The sequence below is a fragment of the Palaemon carinicauda genome, chromosome 42, assembly GCF_036898095.1.
Source record: "Palaemon carinicauda isolate YSFRI2023 chromosome 42, ASM3689809v2, whole genome shotgun sequence".
NCBI classification, from domain to species: Eukaryota; Metazoa; Arthropoda; class Malacostraca; order Decapoda; family Palaemonidae; genus Palaemon; species Palaemon carinicauda.
In genome coordinates this window covers 31785691-31803619 of record NC_090766.1, presented here as the reverse complement: position 1 = coordinate 31803619, position 17929 = coordinate 31785691, and the positions used below count along the sequence as shown (strand labels likewise).

The 17929-nt window shown below is 48.0% G+C and overlaps 1 protein-coding gene across 4 annotated transcripts in view; it reads left to right on the top strand.

Moving 5' to 3' along the window:
• Positions 1-17929, top strand: part of LOC137632989 (PDZ domain-containing protein 8-like) — a 454088-nt gene that overhangs the window by 209740 nt on the left and 226419 nt on the right. For all 4 annotated transcript variants that reach the window (XM_068365143.1, XM_068365144.1, XM_068365141.1 and 1 more), the window contains exon 5: positions 12668-12753. In XM_068365143.1, the coding sequence (XP_068221244.1) occupies positions 12668-12753 (86 nt within the window). The remainder of the gene's footprint in view (positions 1-12667; positions 12754-17929) is intronic.

The window sequence follows — 17929 nt, the reverse complement described above, 5'->3', positions numbered from 1 at the left end:
GCAAATTTCCAAATAGCCTGGACGTAAAAGAGTTAATGAGGTGATTCTAGTTTTTGTCAAGTAGAGGTTAAGCCCCTCCTACTTGCTTGACAGAGGAGCCCTCATTTTGACTTTGGCTGCAGTTCACATGTACAACACTTCTCTGTTGCCTCGAACTTCGGCTGCTTTAATCTTTTTTCTGTCTTTTTGCATTGCCTTTCTTGCATTCGCCAAAAACAAAGATTTTACAATGAGTATTTACCCATCTATTTAGCTTACCTATTTGTTTGTGGACAATTTTTCTCAACTATAGTACTGTACCTGTTTTTTTTTTCACCAAACTTAGTAGTCATGTTAGCCATAACCCAAGGATAAATCTGTAACATTTTGGATAAAGTACATCAAAGTACAAGTATGCAGCAGTTCTTTGAAAATAATTGAAATGTAAAGTAAAGAGCAAATATTTTGTTAAATAATTTTGTGTTTGTGAACAACCTTATGCAAAAACTACTGAACCAATTTAGATTAAACTGTGGACCTGTGGAATATGACCCAAGGAGAAATCCATTAGATATTGAAGAAAATACATTTTAGTACAAGTATGCAAGGAAGTTAGGAGCAAAATAAGACTGCCTTGCATGGTGAAGGTGTTCTCTTTACTGAGTGTCCCTCTAGTTTACTTTGTTAATGGGAACTCTGTTAGCAGACATGCAGCCTTGCCCTGGGAAACTTAGCCAGAAGTGTGTCAGGTTCATGAGTAAAGCCATAGTGGCTCCCCACCAACTTTGTAGTTTTTCCAGGGGCATGACTGTTTGCAGTCATCCCCCTGTGATGTGTAGGACATGACCTCCTCTGCAGTGGGTAGAGTTTGCAGAGAAGATGAATAAATTTAAGATGATGTCGAAGAAACTGTGTTGCTGCTTTTTCTCTTCGGGTAGCTTAAAACATGCAGCGTTTACTTCAGACTTCCCTCAGGTCTGGCTCCTTTGGGTGTTCTTTGAAGGGAGCAGAAGTATTGCCATCCCCTAGAGAAGGTAATACTCATCTACCTCTCTCAAAGTATGCCTGCTGTTGAGCTGCCTGACGACGACGTGTGTGCGTTCAGACTTGGACCTGCAGAAGTTGTGGCCATCTTCTGGTATCAATAGCTTCTGGAGTTGCTGGCTGACGCCAGGAGTTTCAAGTCTTCCCATGGAGTACCCTCTTCTCCAGCTGTTTTGCCTGTGGAGTTGTGAAAGATGCTTACAGTACCATTAGCCAGTTCTCACCTGATGATGAGGAGGATCCTGTTTTCTACTGCTGTTGTATTGTTGTCACTGTCTTTGAAATCTTCAATGGATGTAAAGTCTAGAAAGTGGGAAATGAAATGTATGTGCTCTCCTTCACCCCTCACTCAGCACTCGTGTATCAAATACCTAACCTTCTGACAAACCTTCGGACGTTGCGTCAGCTACCCCAATGATGAGGAAGAAGTCACCAAACCCCAGGGAGACTGTTTGGGCGTAGTCTCGAGAGACATTGACTGCTCTCTCCTCACATTTACGTCGGAAAGCTAGTGCGGTACTGGAACATAACCCAGGCCAGGGAACGTATTTTGGTACACAGTATTAGAGCTCACGCTCCTACTATTATTACTCAGGTTTGCATGGAACCGAGCATGTGTACTACTAGTTGAGATAATGGTCCTCCCCTCGTCCCTACCTTCTGGAAGGGACTTAGCCTAGAACCTGCGACATCATGGTCAGTTTGTTAGAAGGCTGACAGGAGTCCTCACTTTCTCTCTGCAGCAGTGCTAAAGTGCCTGATATTTTTGTAGTTGGTAAACCAGCCAGATTGGTTTTGGGGCCTTCCTCCCTTCTAAGGATGAGTCTGCTATAGTAGTTTTCCACTTTTTGTACAAAATAGCATTTTCAGAACAATTCATTAGTGTTATATTATCATTTACAGAATTATTTTTCTGAACACTATTAGTTTTACATTTTTATTTATGAAAAAACACTGGGCTGAATTTATTGTAAATAAATCACATGTATTTTAATCAAAACTGGAAGTTGGAATTTATTTAGAATTTTAGATAATCGGTAACTTTCTATTATTAATGAAATATTTTGCCCTTTTTTGTAAAGAAGGTAATTTATAATTACCACTACATGATTATTTGAATTTATTTCAATTATACTAAACTCATATTTTCAATTTTTGATATGAAACACCATAGTCAAACAAGAAATGAAATATCTCTTTAATGGCAGTCAGTTCAGTTAGCTCATTAATCAATCAGAGCTGTCAAACCTTTTTGTTTCGTTCACACCTTACTGTTATTTTCAAAAATTGAAAAGGAATGAAAAGTATAACAAAACATATGCTATGTTTAAAAGTTTAAACAGGTTCAGCTTTGATGAAGTGATGCTTCTATTAAAAATCTTAAGTTTGTATAGTTATGAAAAATACAAAGGGGTTTAAAGATTTATGATTTTACAGTCATTCTTGTCTCATGTGAATGCATGAGACTGATATATTAGATTATTATTATTTTGCTGGAAAAGTAGTATGCTACAAATCCAAGGGCCACAAAGGGAAGCAAGCATAGGTCAAAATATATACAGTACTGTAATGAAGGGAGGGAGCTATTAATAAATATCAGAAAAGGGATTTTGACGAAGGAAAAATCTATTTCTGGGCGAGGGACCTGTGTCGCTCCGTGAAATGCTCCTTAAAGCACCATTTCAATGGTATAAATACTGCTAAATATACCAGAGGTGAAAGTTGCATGGAATGCTCGGAATATATCCAGCTCGCTCACCCCTAAAGGGTGTTGGTATTAAAACTGGGGCGTGTGATACCACTACCAGAGATCCCTCTCCAATTAGACTTCTCCCTCCTCAAAATCCCCTGTTACTATGAGGTGTCGCTCACTACAGCTACTGCCCCCCCCCCACCACCACCACCACTATCTATCCTTCTCCCATTATTCCTTGTTAGCACCCGTGAACGTTCGGATGTGTTTTTCGTAGCTCTGTGTTATTTTGTTTGTGAAGATGTCAGGCGTTTTGGATATCCATGCTCCCAAATTGAGTATTATATTTGTCTGTCTGGGATTTCTAGTTAGTGACACACGTTCATTCTATACCCTTGTTGTGTTTTAGTTCAGCCACTTTGTTGATGCTCCCTTACGGGTGTGTATGCGAATAAATAAACAAGTTGAATGAAAAAGTATTAGATAAGCAATGAAATTGTTCATTACTTCTGTTATAGATTATTTTCTTATATCCTTTCCTCACTTTGGTATTTTTTCGTGTTAGAGCCCTGAACCCTTGGGTGTATAGCATCCCTCTTTTCTAACTAAGGTTGTAGCTTAGCTAATAATAATAATAATAATAATAATAATAATAATAATAATAATAATAATAATAATAATAATAATAATAATAATGAGAGCAGAAAAGCATTAGCACTATAGGACATAATATACTAGCTTCCTGGTAGAGGGTACCATACTCACCTTTTGCTACTTCTATCTAAATTATGAGGTATTGTACTGTATTTCACCGTTTTAGGCTATTTATTTTATGTTATTATTAAATGCTAAGTTACAACCCTAGTTGGAAAAGCAGGATGCTATAATCCCAGGGGCCCCAACAGGGAAAATAGCCTAGTGATGAAAGGAAACAAGGAGAAATATGACAAATTCGGAGATAATTTGTATTTTTCCTAACCATACAAACCTTAGCTATTTACATGGGGTATTACTTTCGGCGTAGCTGAATGACGAGCCATTAGATTTTTAACGAGGGTCAACTACCCCCTTGCTAGTTAGTGTGGGGGTAGGGGAGGGGTAGCTAGCTACCCCTCCCCCCTCACACACCGGTGAACTGATTCACTTCGCTTAGAGGTAGGACTTCACGGGGGTACGGGCTGGCGGGCAAGTATGTGTAAATAGCTAAAGTTTGTATGGTTAGGAAAAATACAAATTATCTCCGAATTTGTCATTTGTTCTGTAACCGAAATACAAAGCACGCTATTTACATGGGGTGACTTAACCCTTAGGTAGGGTGGTAAGTCCCAGCCTTACTGGCTTTGGCTTTCCCCGGGGACGCAGAATCCGTGTACCACTCAAAATAAGGAGTCTCTGCACCTTGCAAGTTCCTTGCTCCGTAAGGAACGTGCGGCCTACATAAGCTTGTGTGTGAAGGAAAGAAGTGTGACTCATCCTAGGAAGTTGACCTGAAGTCCTTTAGATAGAATTCTAGGCTAGGACTTTCCCAATACCACCTCGTCAGGGTATGGGGGACGCGACAGTATTATTTAATATTAGGAACACAAGGAAGCATGGTTTACCTGCAGTGGTTTGAGGTTAGCTATGCAGAGAACCCAGGATGCTGCTTTCCCCAAGATAGGGAAGGATGAAGAAAAGAGTAAGGGCCAGGCATAATTTTTCATTCATGTAGACTAAAACCGGGTAACAATGCCCTCAACCTTATGCTACTTGTCCATTAAGGAGCCTGAGGCTAGACCAGCTGTTGTGCAGCCACCACAGGGCCAATAGAGAACGTATCGAGCCTCCTGTAGGTCACATCCTACAGGTAGTGCGCTGTGAAGGTCGTTTGACGCTTCCAGACCCCTGCTTGTAGAACCTGCGTCACTGAGGAGTTTCTCTTGAATGCCAGGGACGTAGCGATGCCTCTGACATCATGTGCTCTAGGGCGATGTGACGGAGGAGGGTCTGGATACAGGGAATGGTGGATGACCCTGCGAATCCAAGCTGAGATGGTGTTCTTGGTGACCCTCCTCTTCGTCCTTCCTGTGCTCACAAACAGGGCTTGCACTCGAGGACGAACTGCAGCTGTTCTCTTAAGATAGAGCCTCAGACTCCTTACTGGGCATAGTAGGAGATGGTCTGGGTCATCTGTTACAGAATGGAGACTCAAAATCCTGAAGGAGTCGAACCGTGGGACCGGAACTCCAGGATTTTGAGTCTTAGCAACAAACTCAGGGACGAACCCGAACGTTACCTACCCCCATCCCCTTGCATGGGCGACGTCGTATGAGAGACCATGAAGTTCACTGACTCGCTTTGCCGAGGCCAGAGTGAGCAGGAACAGTCTTCCAAGTCAGGTGACGATCAGAAGCCTGGCGTAATGGTTCGAACAAAGGTCTCTTAAGAGACCCGAGGACACAAACCACGTTCCATGGAGGAGGTCTCACTTCCGACTGAGGCCAGGTAGGCTCGTAGCTTCGTATGAGTAGAGAAAGTTCCAGCGGGGAGCAAATGTCCTTTCCTTTCAGCCTGAAGGCCAGGCTTAAGGCTGAGCGATAGCCTTTCACCGCCGAGACCGAAAGGCACATTTCTTCCCGCTAATACACAAGAAACTCCGCATCGAGGGGAGAGATACCCCTTCCACGACACCAACCACAGAAGACTCCCCACTTCGCCTGGTAGACCCCTGCAGATGACTTTCACAGGTGTTGAGACATCCTTTCTGTAACTTGTTGCAAAAAGCCTCTCTCTGTGAGGAGATGCTGGATAGTCTCCAGGCGTGAAGCCGAAGCGATGCTACGGCTTTGTGGAAGATGTTGCAGTGTGGTTGCTTGAGTAGCTCGTGTCGAGGAGGAAGTTCTCTCGGGAGTTCCGTCAGGAGCTGCAGAAGGTCCCAGAACCACTCTGCGTGATGCCATAGCAGAGCTATTAAGGTCATTGACAGGTTGACCAATAGTCTGGTCTTGTTGAGCACCCTTCTCATCAGACAGAACGGTGGGAAGGCGTAAACATCGATGTTGTCCCACCGTTGTTGGAAGGCATCTTGCCAGAGTGCCCTGGGGTGCGGGACTGGGAAACAGTACAGCGGAAGCTTGAAGTTCAAGGCTGTCGTGAACAGGTCCACCATCGGGGAACCCCACAGTCAGGACTTTGTTGGTTACTAGAGGATCCAAAGACCACTCGGTACTCGCTATTTGCGAAGCTCTGCTCAGACTGTCGGCGAGCACATTCCTCTTGCCCGGAATGAAGCGAGCCGATAGTGGAATCGAGTGAACTTCGGTCCATCTCAGTATCTCTATTGCAAGATGGGATAGCTGTTGTGAAAAGGTACCTCCCTGCTTGTTGATGTAAGCCACTACTGTGGTGTTGTCGCTCATCATCACCACGGAGTGACCCGCCAGGGTTTGTTGGAACTGTTGAAGTGCCAGATATACGGCCTTCATTTCTAGCAGATTTATGTGGAGGCACTTTTCTTATTCTGACCATAGGCCTGAGGCCCTCTGGTTCAGAACGTGGGCCCCCCACCCTTCTTTTGAAGCGTCCGAGAACAGCATCAAATCCGGGGGGAGGACGAGAAGATCCATTCCCTTTCGAAGATTTGCGTCCGTCACCCACCACTGAAGGTCCGTCTGTTCCGCAGGACCCATAGGGACTAGAATGTCCGGGGAATCGTGGCCTTGATTCCACCTGGACTTGAGCCGCAATTGTAGGGATCTCATTCTGAGGCGGCCGTTGGGAATCAGATGGGCCAAGGAGGAAAGGTGACCTAGGAGACGTAACCACGATTAGGCTGGAAGCTCTTCTCATCTGAGGAAAGGATCTGCGACCATCCTCAGCCTTGCTATCCTGTTGTCTGATGGAAAGGCTTTGTGGAGATTGGTGTCCAATATCATGCCTAGATATACCAGTCGTTGAGATGGAAGCAGAGAAGACTTCTCGAGATTTATCATGATCCCTAGATCTTGGCAAAGTCCCAGAAGCTTGTCTCGGTGTCGAAGAAGGGTCGACTCCGACTCTGCCAGGATCAGCCATTCGTCCAGATAGCAGAGGAGACAGATGCCGATCCTGTGTGCCCACGAAGATATCAGGGTGAACACTCTGGTGAATACCTGGGGTGCTGTGGAGAGACCGAAACACAGCACATTGAACTGGTAGATCTTGTTGTCTAGGCTGAATCTTAGGTACTTCCTGGAAGACGGATGGATTGGGATCTGGAAGTACAGTACACGTCCTTCAGATCCAGTGTACACATGAAGTCTTGCGGTCTCACTGCAAGCCTGACCGTGTCTGCTGTCTCCATGCTGAACAGAGTTTGTTTGACAAACTTGTTCAGAGCTCTGAGGTCAATGACGGGTCTCCAGCCTCCAGACGCCTTCTTTACGAGAAAGAGTCGACTGAAGAAGCCTGGGGAACCGTCGACGACCTCCTGGAGAGCATCCTATTTGAGCATGGTCTCAAATTCTGCCCGAAGGGCTAGCCCCTTTACCGATCCCATGGCATAGGAGCTCAACGATACTGGATTCGCTGTCAGGGGAGGAAGAGATGTTATGAACGGGACGCGATATCCCTGACTGATCACGGAGATCGTCCAGGAATCGGCCCAAAGTTGCTGCCACCTGAATGCACAACTTTGCAGGCCTCCCCCCACTGGTGGACATGAAGGGGGATTGCCAATCCTAGCGTTTGCGGCCTCGGCCTCTCCCTCTAGGATTCTTGCCTCCCCTGGAGGACTTTCCACCCTTCTTGTCTTTGACAGGAAAGGGCTGCTGTTTGGACACCTTCGTCTTTGCTGCTGCTGCAGGTTTCGTCGACTTAGACTGGTGAGGTTGTTGAGGTGCTGGAGGTTTTTAGGGCTTAGATGTAAGAGCCCTTTGGAGGAGAGAATCGGGGTTTGATTTCCTCCACCTCTCAGCTGCCTGTTCCACATCTTGGGGCTCAAACAGGCTCTTTCCTAGGATGGAAGAGTGTCTGAGCTTGCAGACATCCATGCCTGGGATCTTCGAGTGGAAACTCTCGGTTACCGCATCACGTCGTTTCAAGATTGAGTTTGCCCAGAAGTTCGAAACTTAGTGGGCCAGAAACGCAATGGTATGTGTGCCCGAGAGGAGGAAGGTCTCCAGGGCCTTCCTGATGCTCTCCTTGGACAGATTCTCGGATCGCAGCAGAATGCCCAGAGACCCTAGCCAGACATCCAGCCACGAAGTGGCCTGCATGGCACACTTTGCGACCTTCTCCTGACTCAGGATCTCTGTTGCTGAGAATGTCACCTCTCTGCTGGAGAGACTCTCCTGGTAAGCTCTTCCATGGAGTGGTGGAGCGGGAGAGCTAAACAAGGCTCCTCCACGATCTCAAAGTACCTCCTCTGTTGCACACGAGTAGGTGATCTCAAAGTACCTCCTCTGTTGCACACGAGCAGGTGGGAGGAGCTTGTTACCAGCAGAAGAACGGCTGGAGGAGGCAAGCTCGGAAAGCTGGCCCTCAACCTTATCTCTGGCACTCTTCACCCCTTGGGACCAAGGCAGAGCTGCACAGGCTTTAGAGGGTTTCTGAGTGCCATAGACTTGGTCCAGGACCGTATCCTTGCCTTCACGAGGGCCGGTCTCGGGGTCCTTGAACTTGCCAAAAGGTGCTGAATCATGCTGCTCTCCTCCTCCTGGTGAACTGGCAGCAAAGTCTCCTGTCCCCAACTGCTCTACTTGCGGAGACACGTGGACGTTCTCCTGGGGTCTCGCTGGCTCTGGTCGAATCCTGGAGGAAGACTTCGGGACGGTCTTCGAGTCCTTTGGTTCCCTTCTAGGAGTGATGCAGGACTCCAGTAAAGAAGTCTGAGGGCTCTTCTCCGCCCCAACACGCGACAATTCTCCTACTCGTGGTGGGGTCTCTCCCATTGGTGCAGTGGGAGAAGGTCTCACTTCGATAGATTCTCCTGAGGACAGAAAATCTTTGTCCACAGGAGAAGGAGAGAACGTCTGAGGGAGGGAAGGAGACTTCCTTACGGACTTCTTCGGAGCCAGTTTGACCTTAGGAGAAGTCACCACGAACTCTACTCCTCTCTTCCTCTTCAGTGGGGTCGAAGCTGTCGTTGGTTTGAGACCCAAATCAGCGAAGGCAGGCTTAACAGCCTGGACGACAGCTGTGATAAGGGACCCAAACCAAGGCTGCCGACTGACTGACGCAGTGTCAGAGACTCCCACTGGAGGGAAGGGGATCGGGCGATCCTTAGGAGTAGAAACCATAGGGCCTGCCTGAAAGGAAGAAGAAGATTGGTGCCTAGACCTCTCCGAAGACTTCTCCTCCGCCTGCGAGCGCGCTGTTCTGCGCTTGGGGGGGGGGGATCGTGAAGATGATGACCTGGTTGTACGCGCTCCTGAAGACTCGCAAGGCTGCTCGCTATGCGAAACCCGGCGGGAATTGCGCTTGGGGTCGCGCTGGTGCTTGCGCAATGGAAAAATCGCAGGTTCGCACGCGAGGCGCGAAGATGAAAGCGCGGGCGAGGGGGCGCATGGGCGTGCGCGCGTGCGTAAGGGCGACCGTTGGCGGCCGGGAGAATGACGGCGCGCAGGCGAACGACGGCGCGCAGGCGAACGACGGCGCGCAGGCGAACGACGGCGCGCAGGCGAACGACGGCGCGCAGGCGAACGACGGCGCGCAGGCGAACGACGGCGCGCAGGCGAACGACGGCAGGCAGGCGAACGACGGCGGGCAGGCGAACGACGGCGGGCAGGCGAACGACGGCGCGCTGGCGAGCGACGGCGCGCTGGCGAGCGACGGCGCGCAGGCGAGCGACGGCGCGCAGGCGAGCGACCGCGCGCAGGTGAGATTGCGCGTGGGCGCGTAGGTGACCTTTGGTGAGCAGGAGAGTGCTTGCACGCAGGCGATTGATTGCGCAGGAGATCGCTGGCGCGCAGGTGCGCGATCTGGAGAGGACAGCTGGGGCGCAGGGCCCGTAGGTATAGAAGCGCGTACCAGAGGCTGCTTGTGAGCGCGTGCAGGAAACTTCTCGTTAGCGCGTGGGCGCGTAGTGCCTCGTCCAACTCTGGAAGTGCGCAAAGGTGAGTGCTCACGATGGCGCGCAGGCGAGGGCTGACGCGTGGGCGAGTTCCGAGGGCGCACAGGTGATCGCGGGCGAGAAGGAGAAGGAAGAGTCTTCTTGCCTGCGCCCAGATCCTGAGATTGTGGGCACGCGGGCGAACGATGGCGCGCAGGAGAAGATCGCTGGCGAGCTGGAGATCGTGGGCGCGCATGGCGCGTGTCAGGAACAGGGCGCGCATGGCGCGTGTCAGGAACAGGGCGCGCATGGCGCGTGTCAGGAACAGGGCGCCCAGATGTGCGCTGGCGAGTAGGAGATCGCTGGTGCACAGGAGATTGCTGGCGCATAGGTGAGCGCTTTTGCGCAGGTGAGCGCTGGCGAGCAGGAGATGGTGACGAGCAGAAGAGCGCCGACGAGTTGACTCTCCTTCTGCTGCAGGAGATCGCTGGCGCGTTGATTCTGGTGCAGGATGGTCCTCAGCAACGCCAGGAGAGCGCTTGCGCACTACTGCGCGCGAGCGAGCAGGAGAACGTGAAAGCACAGGTGAAACCTGGCACTTAAGGGACTTGCTCACATAGTGAGACGAGCCCTTTTGCCCCGAAGGGACCGGTGCCCATTGGAAAACGGGCTGCGTGGCCGCCCACTGAGCGTCAGCTTCCAGGAACGGTGAAGGAAGATCCACAGGTCTGGGAGGCGTGGGAAATGGCGAACGATCTGCAGAGAGGTCCAGAGATGCAGCTGCAACAGTCGACTCACGTCGAGGAGGAACCTCTGCGGGGGACGTCGAGGGCGAAGAACCGAAGAGGCGCCTCCTAACTCCCTTGTAGGGAGAAGGAAGACCTCTATGGCGAAGAGGAGGGCAAGCCTTGCGGCCAAGACGACCTCTAGGAGCAGGAACACCATCGTCGGTCCTCCAAAGAGGAGTCTCTGTCAGTGAACTCCTCCGACGGGGAGAATCACCCACAGGAGAGACGGTTGGACTCAGCTCCTCCCTCGAAGGATGTTCGGAGAGGGGAGCTGAGCCTTCAGCAACATCAGCAACGTCGACGATAGACAGAGGATCTACCTCCGCTATTGCCGGCAACTGTTTGACAGCTGCGTCCAACTGGATAAAGTCAAACAGGGCTTCCCTTTAGGGCGAACCCTTAAGCCCCAAGGAAGCCCAAAGCTGTAATAAATCATCATTATACACAGTGTTATTAAAATCCTCCCCCGGAGGAGGAGGAGGAGCTGCCTCGCTATGGGAGGCAACTCCTTCTCCCGAACCCTGAGGTTGGTCAACAAAAGAATGGCCTACGCTACCACTCGCCGGCCTCTCACGAGAGACCGATCGAGTGGGAGCTTCGGAGGAGGTTAGGGCAACGGAAGAAGAGACCTTGAAACCTTCCTTCTTCAAGGAAACCCTTGAAGGAGAAAGATCCCGCCTAGACTTCTTCCGTCGCCGAGAAAACCTCTCCCACTGGGAGGTCGACCACTCCCTGCACTCACTGCAAACTTTGTCTCTATCACACCGTTGACCTCTGCATTACGGACACAAGGTGTGAGGATCCTCTCGACCACCGACATAAAAGTCCCACAAGGGCGGTCGGGTAAACCAGGGCACTTCCGCATGATAGAGGTAGAGGTCAACTTCCGAACACACAACTGTAAGAAAAAGCAAAAAAGATTAAGGCTGTCAAAATGTGAGGGTGAGGTAGACATGTCTGACCATCACCCGAGCCAAAAGCGAAGTGAATCAGTTTACCGGTGTGTGAGGGGGGAGGGGTAGCTAGCTACCCCTCCCCTACCCCCTCGCTAACTAGTGAGGGGTTAATTAACCCTCGTTAAAAATCTAATGGCTCTTCATTCAGCTACGCCGAAAGTAATACCCCATGTAAATAGCGTGGTTTGTATTACGGTTACGGAACAAAAAGTATTTTAAGAACAGTAAAAACATTAAAATAAATATTTCCTATATAAACTATAAAAGCTTTAACAAAGCAAGAGGAAGAGAAACTAGATAGAACAGTGTACCTCAAGCAAGAGAACTCTAACCCAAGACTGTGGAAGACCATGGTTCAGAGGCTTTGGCCCTACCCAAGACTAGAGAACAATGGTTTGATTTTGGAGTGTCCTTCTCCTAGAAGAGTTGCTTACGATAGCTAAAGAGTCTCTTCTACCCTTACCAAGAGGAAAGTAGCCACTGAACAATTACAGTGCAGTAGTTAACCCCTTGGGAGAAGAAGTGTTTGGTAATCTCAGTGTTGTCAGGTATATGAGGACAGGAGAATTTGTAAAGAATTGGCCAGACTATGCGGTGTCTGTGTAGGCAAAGGGAAAGAACCATAGCCAGAGAGAAAGATCCAATGTAGTACTCTCTGGCCAGTCAAAGGACCCCATAACTCTCAAGCGGTAGTATCTCAACATGCGGCGAGTGCCCTGGCCAACTACCTATAATTATTCTTTCTGGGATTTAGTCAAACAAAGATTGTTATATAAAAAATAATTTGGTAATTCTTCCAAGTCACAAAATATTCCTCTTTACTCTTGCTCAGTGTAGTAAAACCTTCTTATATTCTCCCCATACGTCCAGCTACCATTTTGAAGTCAATAATCTCAAGTAGTTGAATCGGGGGAACTTCAAAAGTTCAAACTTGCAGCTAATTTTTTTTATGTTGAATTGGGTGACATAAGTCATTTTTTTTAGTTTAAATATAAATGATCTGCTTTAATCTTACTGTTCTTAAAATATTTTTATTGTTCATTACTTCTCTTGTAGTTTATTTATTTCCATATTACTTCATTTCACTTGGCTATTTTTCCTTTTGGTTTATAGCATCCTGATTTACCAACTACGGTTGTAATTTTGCTGGTAATAATAATAAGAAGGATAATAATAATAATGTTAAATCTTTTTGCAGTTGTTCAGCTCTCGGGTAATGGACGATTACAGTTTTCCCGATATCCCTTCACTCACTGGAGCTTCTCCTTCTACGAAGAGCCACGGGTAAGAAACCTACATTATCTTTCTTTTATAATTATGTCAGCAGTTTATTGGTTATTTTACGAATTATTGTATAACAGAAAATACTCGGCTTACAAATTTAATAGGTTCCAAGTTGTAAGCTGAATTTTGTTAAATTTTTTCTTAGAGTAGGCTTCACCTGACATGCACACGATTTTCATCTGTAAAAGTCAACAAATATTCTCATTTCATATTGCAAATGTTATCTTGCTTACTGCATTAGATTATATAATATTGTATTTTTGGGCTCAGGCCATGTCGTCCTGATGGAAGGTTCCTTTAAGTAGCTTCATAGGGTATATTTGACTACAGTGGTATTTCCAGAGAATTTACCTTAAGGTCTCCAGAATTCTAACTCCTGGCGCAAATATCCCTAAAGTTTCCCTTTAGGGATATCGCATAATATCACAGGACGTATTCTTGACATGCCTCATAGCAATCTTCACCCCAAATAGCGTTTACGCTTCGAGGGGGAAAGTGGCAAAAAACGAAGAGGAGCCGTTGATAAGGTACCCTTCCTCCATTACTATTTGAGTATCTAGATGGCGCCATCATCGCCGCCATGTTTATTCCTTTATCTGTAGCGAACTCGGTCGGTGATTTTCCCGGTTGCTGTCTCGTTATTGGATTATTTTGGATTTATCATGCAATCTTCAGCCTCTTCTTGCCTCTGGAATGTTGAGTATTTGATTGTTACGTTGTATAAATATTAGCTTTCCTCTTTGTGGAATTAAATCAAGTTAAATTAACTTATGGAAGAGCTGTTGCCTGAACCGGAGGTGTCATGGGCGCTGTCGTTCGTAACGCATGAGTTATTTAGTTCGCCAGAACGACTTTTCCCGGTATAAATAGCATAAAATAATGTTAGCTATTTAGTCTTCATTGCTAGGAGTTATTTATATTATGCCGATAGTATTCGTAATAGTTTTGGCGATTTAGGTAACTGAACCTTGCTTACGCTAGGCTTCCTAGCCTAGGCGTTTCAGTTTACTTACATGCGTGATATAATAGACATTCCTAGTGTTATAAAATTAAATGAAGCTTTTTAGGCAATTTATACATGTAAGATATATTGATTGCATAATAATTTCCTCTTCTAAAGATAGTATATGAGAGAGTTTTGGTGGCTTTAGTATACTTTCATACATGTTCCCCGGTTATCCTCGCGTATCGTTTTATCAATTCAGACAGAGATACATATCTCCTAGAATTATTATATAAAGCGATACTTGTCTCCAGTAGAGATTTAAGGGTAATCCCTCCTTCCCTCTGAGTTTAGCCTTAGGCTACATCCCTAGTCAGTCGTGCTTCGAGTTATCATTCAGGCAGGACTAGGCTAGGGATTTCTGTCCCTTCCCTGTAACCGCAGATGGCAGGTTATGGATTTTTGTCAGAACCTCAGAGTAGATAGTCTTGTGCCGGCAGCTGGCCGGCAGGGTGAATAGTCATTCCCCTGTTGGATTACGATGCCGGCATAGGAGGCTAGACCTCCCTAGACCACACCTGAAGGCCTTATATGATATTACTACCTTCTCCCTGTAGTCTAGTTGACTATTCCTGTGCTTGCAGACCCTAGGCTGAAGACTAGACATTCTTCTGCCGCCTAGGATGGCCCCGGCACTAGAACTCTGTTTCTCTCTTGTTTAGGTGGGGCGGCAAGATTGCTCCCAGCCTCTTTTCTATATTGGCAGACCCTAGGCTGGAGAATAGATATTCTCCTGCTGCCTAGGATGGCGCCGATACTGGAACAGAGTGTCTTTAAGGTGTGGTAGGACCGGCAACCCTGCTGGCCCCTTCCACACCTCATACAGGACCCTCTCCCCCCTCCCACCTCTGTCCTTTAGTGATGGCCTAGCCATCGCAAACCTTCGACTGTTTTCCTACAATCTCACCGCTTGCTGGCAGGTTGTAGGGCTGGCTTGGGCCTCTGCGTGTAGTGGCCTAGTCGCTCAGCTTTCCCTTATGTACGCAAGGCTCCGGGAGCACTGTGCCATCTGGGCTGGCTGCCAGCAGAGGATCCCTTTACTGTAGAGTGTTCTTCAGTCCTCTCTTGGACTGCCTTTCACAAACCTTTGGCTGGCAGAGACTGGCAATGGTTGTGGATGGATGGAAGCCTGAAAGATATACTCTCCCCTTCCATTTGAACCCTCATTTTGGAGGAGTCTAGTAAGGCAGAGCTCTTACATTATCCTTCACTCCTTGCTTTCTCTCTCTCTATCGGTTAGTGCCGCTGGGGACTAACCTAACCAGCAGCTGCCGGCCACTACCCTAGCTGGTAATACGTTGGCTGGACTTGTGCGCCGGCACAACAGACTCCGGCCGGGTTCAGACTGCCGGCCACTATCCTAACTGACAAGATGCCAGCTGGACTAGGGCCCCGACAGCCGGTGGCCTGCCGGCGTCCGGCGACCCGCCGGAAACTGGCAGGCTGCCGGCAACCATCACAGCCGGCAGTGCACCGGCTGAAGTATGCCCCAGTTGCTAGCCTTACCGGCATCATGCCGGCTAGATCTACAGTATATGACTGTACAGTAGCCAGTATATGTGCAGTATAGATCATACAGCAAACAGAAAACTATAGTATGAAATATACAGTAGTTAAATTTTCCAACATACTCTGTGTGTATATGCACAGTCTATTGTTGAGACCATACTATCTAAAGAAAGAAAATTTCTTTCTATACACTGATAGATGATCAGTTACAAATGACCCTCAATATTAAACATTTTGGAAGCTGGTATTAAGTTGCACTTATCTATCCTTACAGGGTAGAACTCTTCTTATGGGCTTCCTAAACAGGATAACCCAAGGCTTTAATTTTGAGGGAGGTCACAGCAATTGGCCGGGCAGGAAACACACGTACAGTATGTGTCTTTCCTAATTCATTTCTAGCTTAATTATCCTAAGCTATATGCAATAAAATGACAAAATATTATTAATAATATTTTGTAGTTTATCAAGTGAGATGAACTATCGTATACTCATTTTGTTTTCCTCTCTTTACAGGAGGACCACCCTAGGTGCCGCAGCGTCTTCTGCAACGTCTGGAGCAAGGACTTCTGCAGCCATGAGGAGTGCAGGTCGCACTCTCGCTGTTCCATCACTAAGGGACCTCTTAAGTATTGGGACCCCCAGGTATGTAATGTTTGCAAAGCCTTGGTTACTGAGGCCTTTGATGACCCCAAGACAACGGAGTCAAGGGATGCAGCACGGAGTACGCTGCGTAGATGGGTCCGTGGCTTCCAGAAGAACACCACGGGGCCTTACCTTCCGAATGAACGGATGCGGGCCTATCTTTTTCCTAAGGCATCTGCGGATGCCATCATACCACAGCCTCACCCTGAGATCCCTTGCGTCCAGATTTCCGTAGATAGGGATGTCTTGGATGCGATGAAGGACATCCATCTAGACGAGAGGATGTCAGAAGTGTGAGAAGACACTGAAAAGGACCTTCTTGCAGGAGGTCAGGAAGAGGAGTCTACCTTGGCTCCTGATACCGAGGAGGATGAAGTCGAATCGGTTTCCGTTTCGTCGGTTCCAGCCCCAGAACCAGTGCCCTCTACATCCTCTGCTCCTCCATCTGATGAGATGGGGAAGACTCTGTCTACCCTCATGTCAATGATGGAGAGGTTTCAGAAGCAGAGTGAAGAAAGGGAAGCTGCATTGAGGAAGGAAATACATCAGCTTGCAGCGTCCCGTGGGTCTCACAAAAGACTCAACATGAAGGACCTTCCTTCATGTTCTGATGTAAACTTGTGGAGGCATGCAGAGTACATGCCTATGACAAATGGGAAAATATTTATTTCAGAAAAGCTGGGATCCGTCCTCATTGAAGATGTTGACTTTTGGCCTAGCTTTGAGTCTTATCCAGACTGCTTCGTCCGTCTGAAGGCGGAACCCGTGTCGAAGGAGGAGACAGAGCCGAAAGAGGTCATATGCTTGACCATGCAAAAGCTCAGGCTTTATTGGCTAGCAGTCTGAAGGACAAGGGCCTCACTAACTCTAAGGTGCCAGCCCTGAGTAAGAAACACCCTTCTTGCTCCAGCTACTCGGGCCTTTCCCTTTACGGAAAAAGGGTTCAAGGCTGTAATGAAGGCAGTAGAAGCAGGGAAACCTTGTCCTACACTTGAGGAGTGTATACCCTTATCCCTAGCTTTGCCTACAGACCATAAGGACTGGAAGGAAATACATCTTACCTTCTCAGTCGGGAAGTTGGAGGTGGATATTGCTGGACGCCAGTTCAGTGAGAACCTGCCTAAGTTGTCTGATTTTCTCTTGCACAGAGAACAAGAGACAAAAGAAAGGCTTGCCACATTTCTATCCCTCCAGACCACCTTGGAGGCAATGGCAAGCGACCATAAAAACCCAGATATGTTTATGTTCGTGGCCAAGACACACTTGGCAACACTAACCAAGGACCCTTATGGCTTCGTTAGGGCCAGAAGGGCTTGTAGAGTGTTCGTGTTCGCTACGGTGAGGCATGAACCCAGGAAGTTGATATCTACCAATATCTGGGGAAAGGACCTCTTCCCGAGCGAAGTGGTCAAGGAAATAGTCGACAAGGCTGCCATGGAGGATAGGAAGCTTCAGAAGTGGGGCATGTCGTCAAAGAGGAAGTCTTCCCTGGATGAGGGTCCCCAACCAAAAAGGAAGACAAAGAGGCCAAGGTTGCCCTCTCGCCCCGCTATACAACAATAACAACAACAACAACTTCCCATGACCGCAGTGCTCCAGATGGTGGCACAACCCCAACCCACCTACCAGATGGTACCCCAGCAGGTGGTGACCCAGTCACCAGCCTTTACTCCCGCTTATGAGAGGCAGACCACTACCTTTCGCCCTAAAGGTAGAGGGTCAAATAGAGGCTCCTCTAGATGCCCATCAAGAGGAAGAGGGGGTAGGGGAGGGCACAGTCAAAGAGGCAAGTCCTCCGGTCAACCGAAGCAATGAGATGCTTCCGGTAGGAGGAAGACTCCACTCATTCCGAGATTGCTGGACCTTCGATCCCTGGGCCCACAGCCTGATTAAGAACGGACTAGGTTGGAGCTGTAAGATAGCTTCACCATCATTTCCTCAATTCTTCCAACACTCCACCCTCGTTCTGGAAGAATTTACCTGAGGACTCTTGAGCAAAAGGGTAAAAAGGAGGGCAAAGTC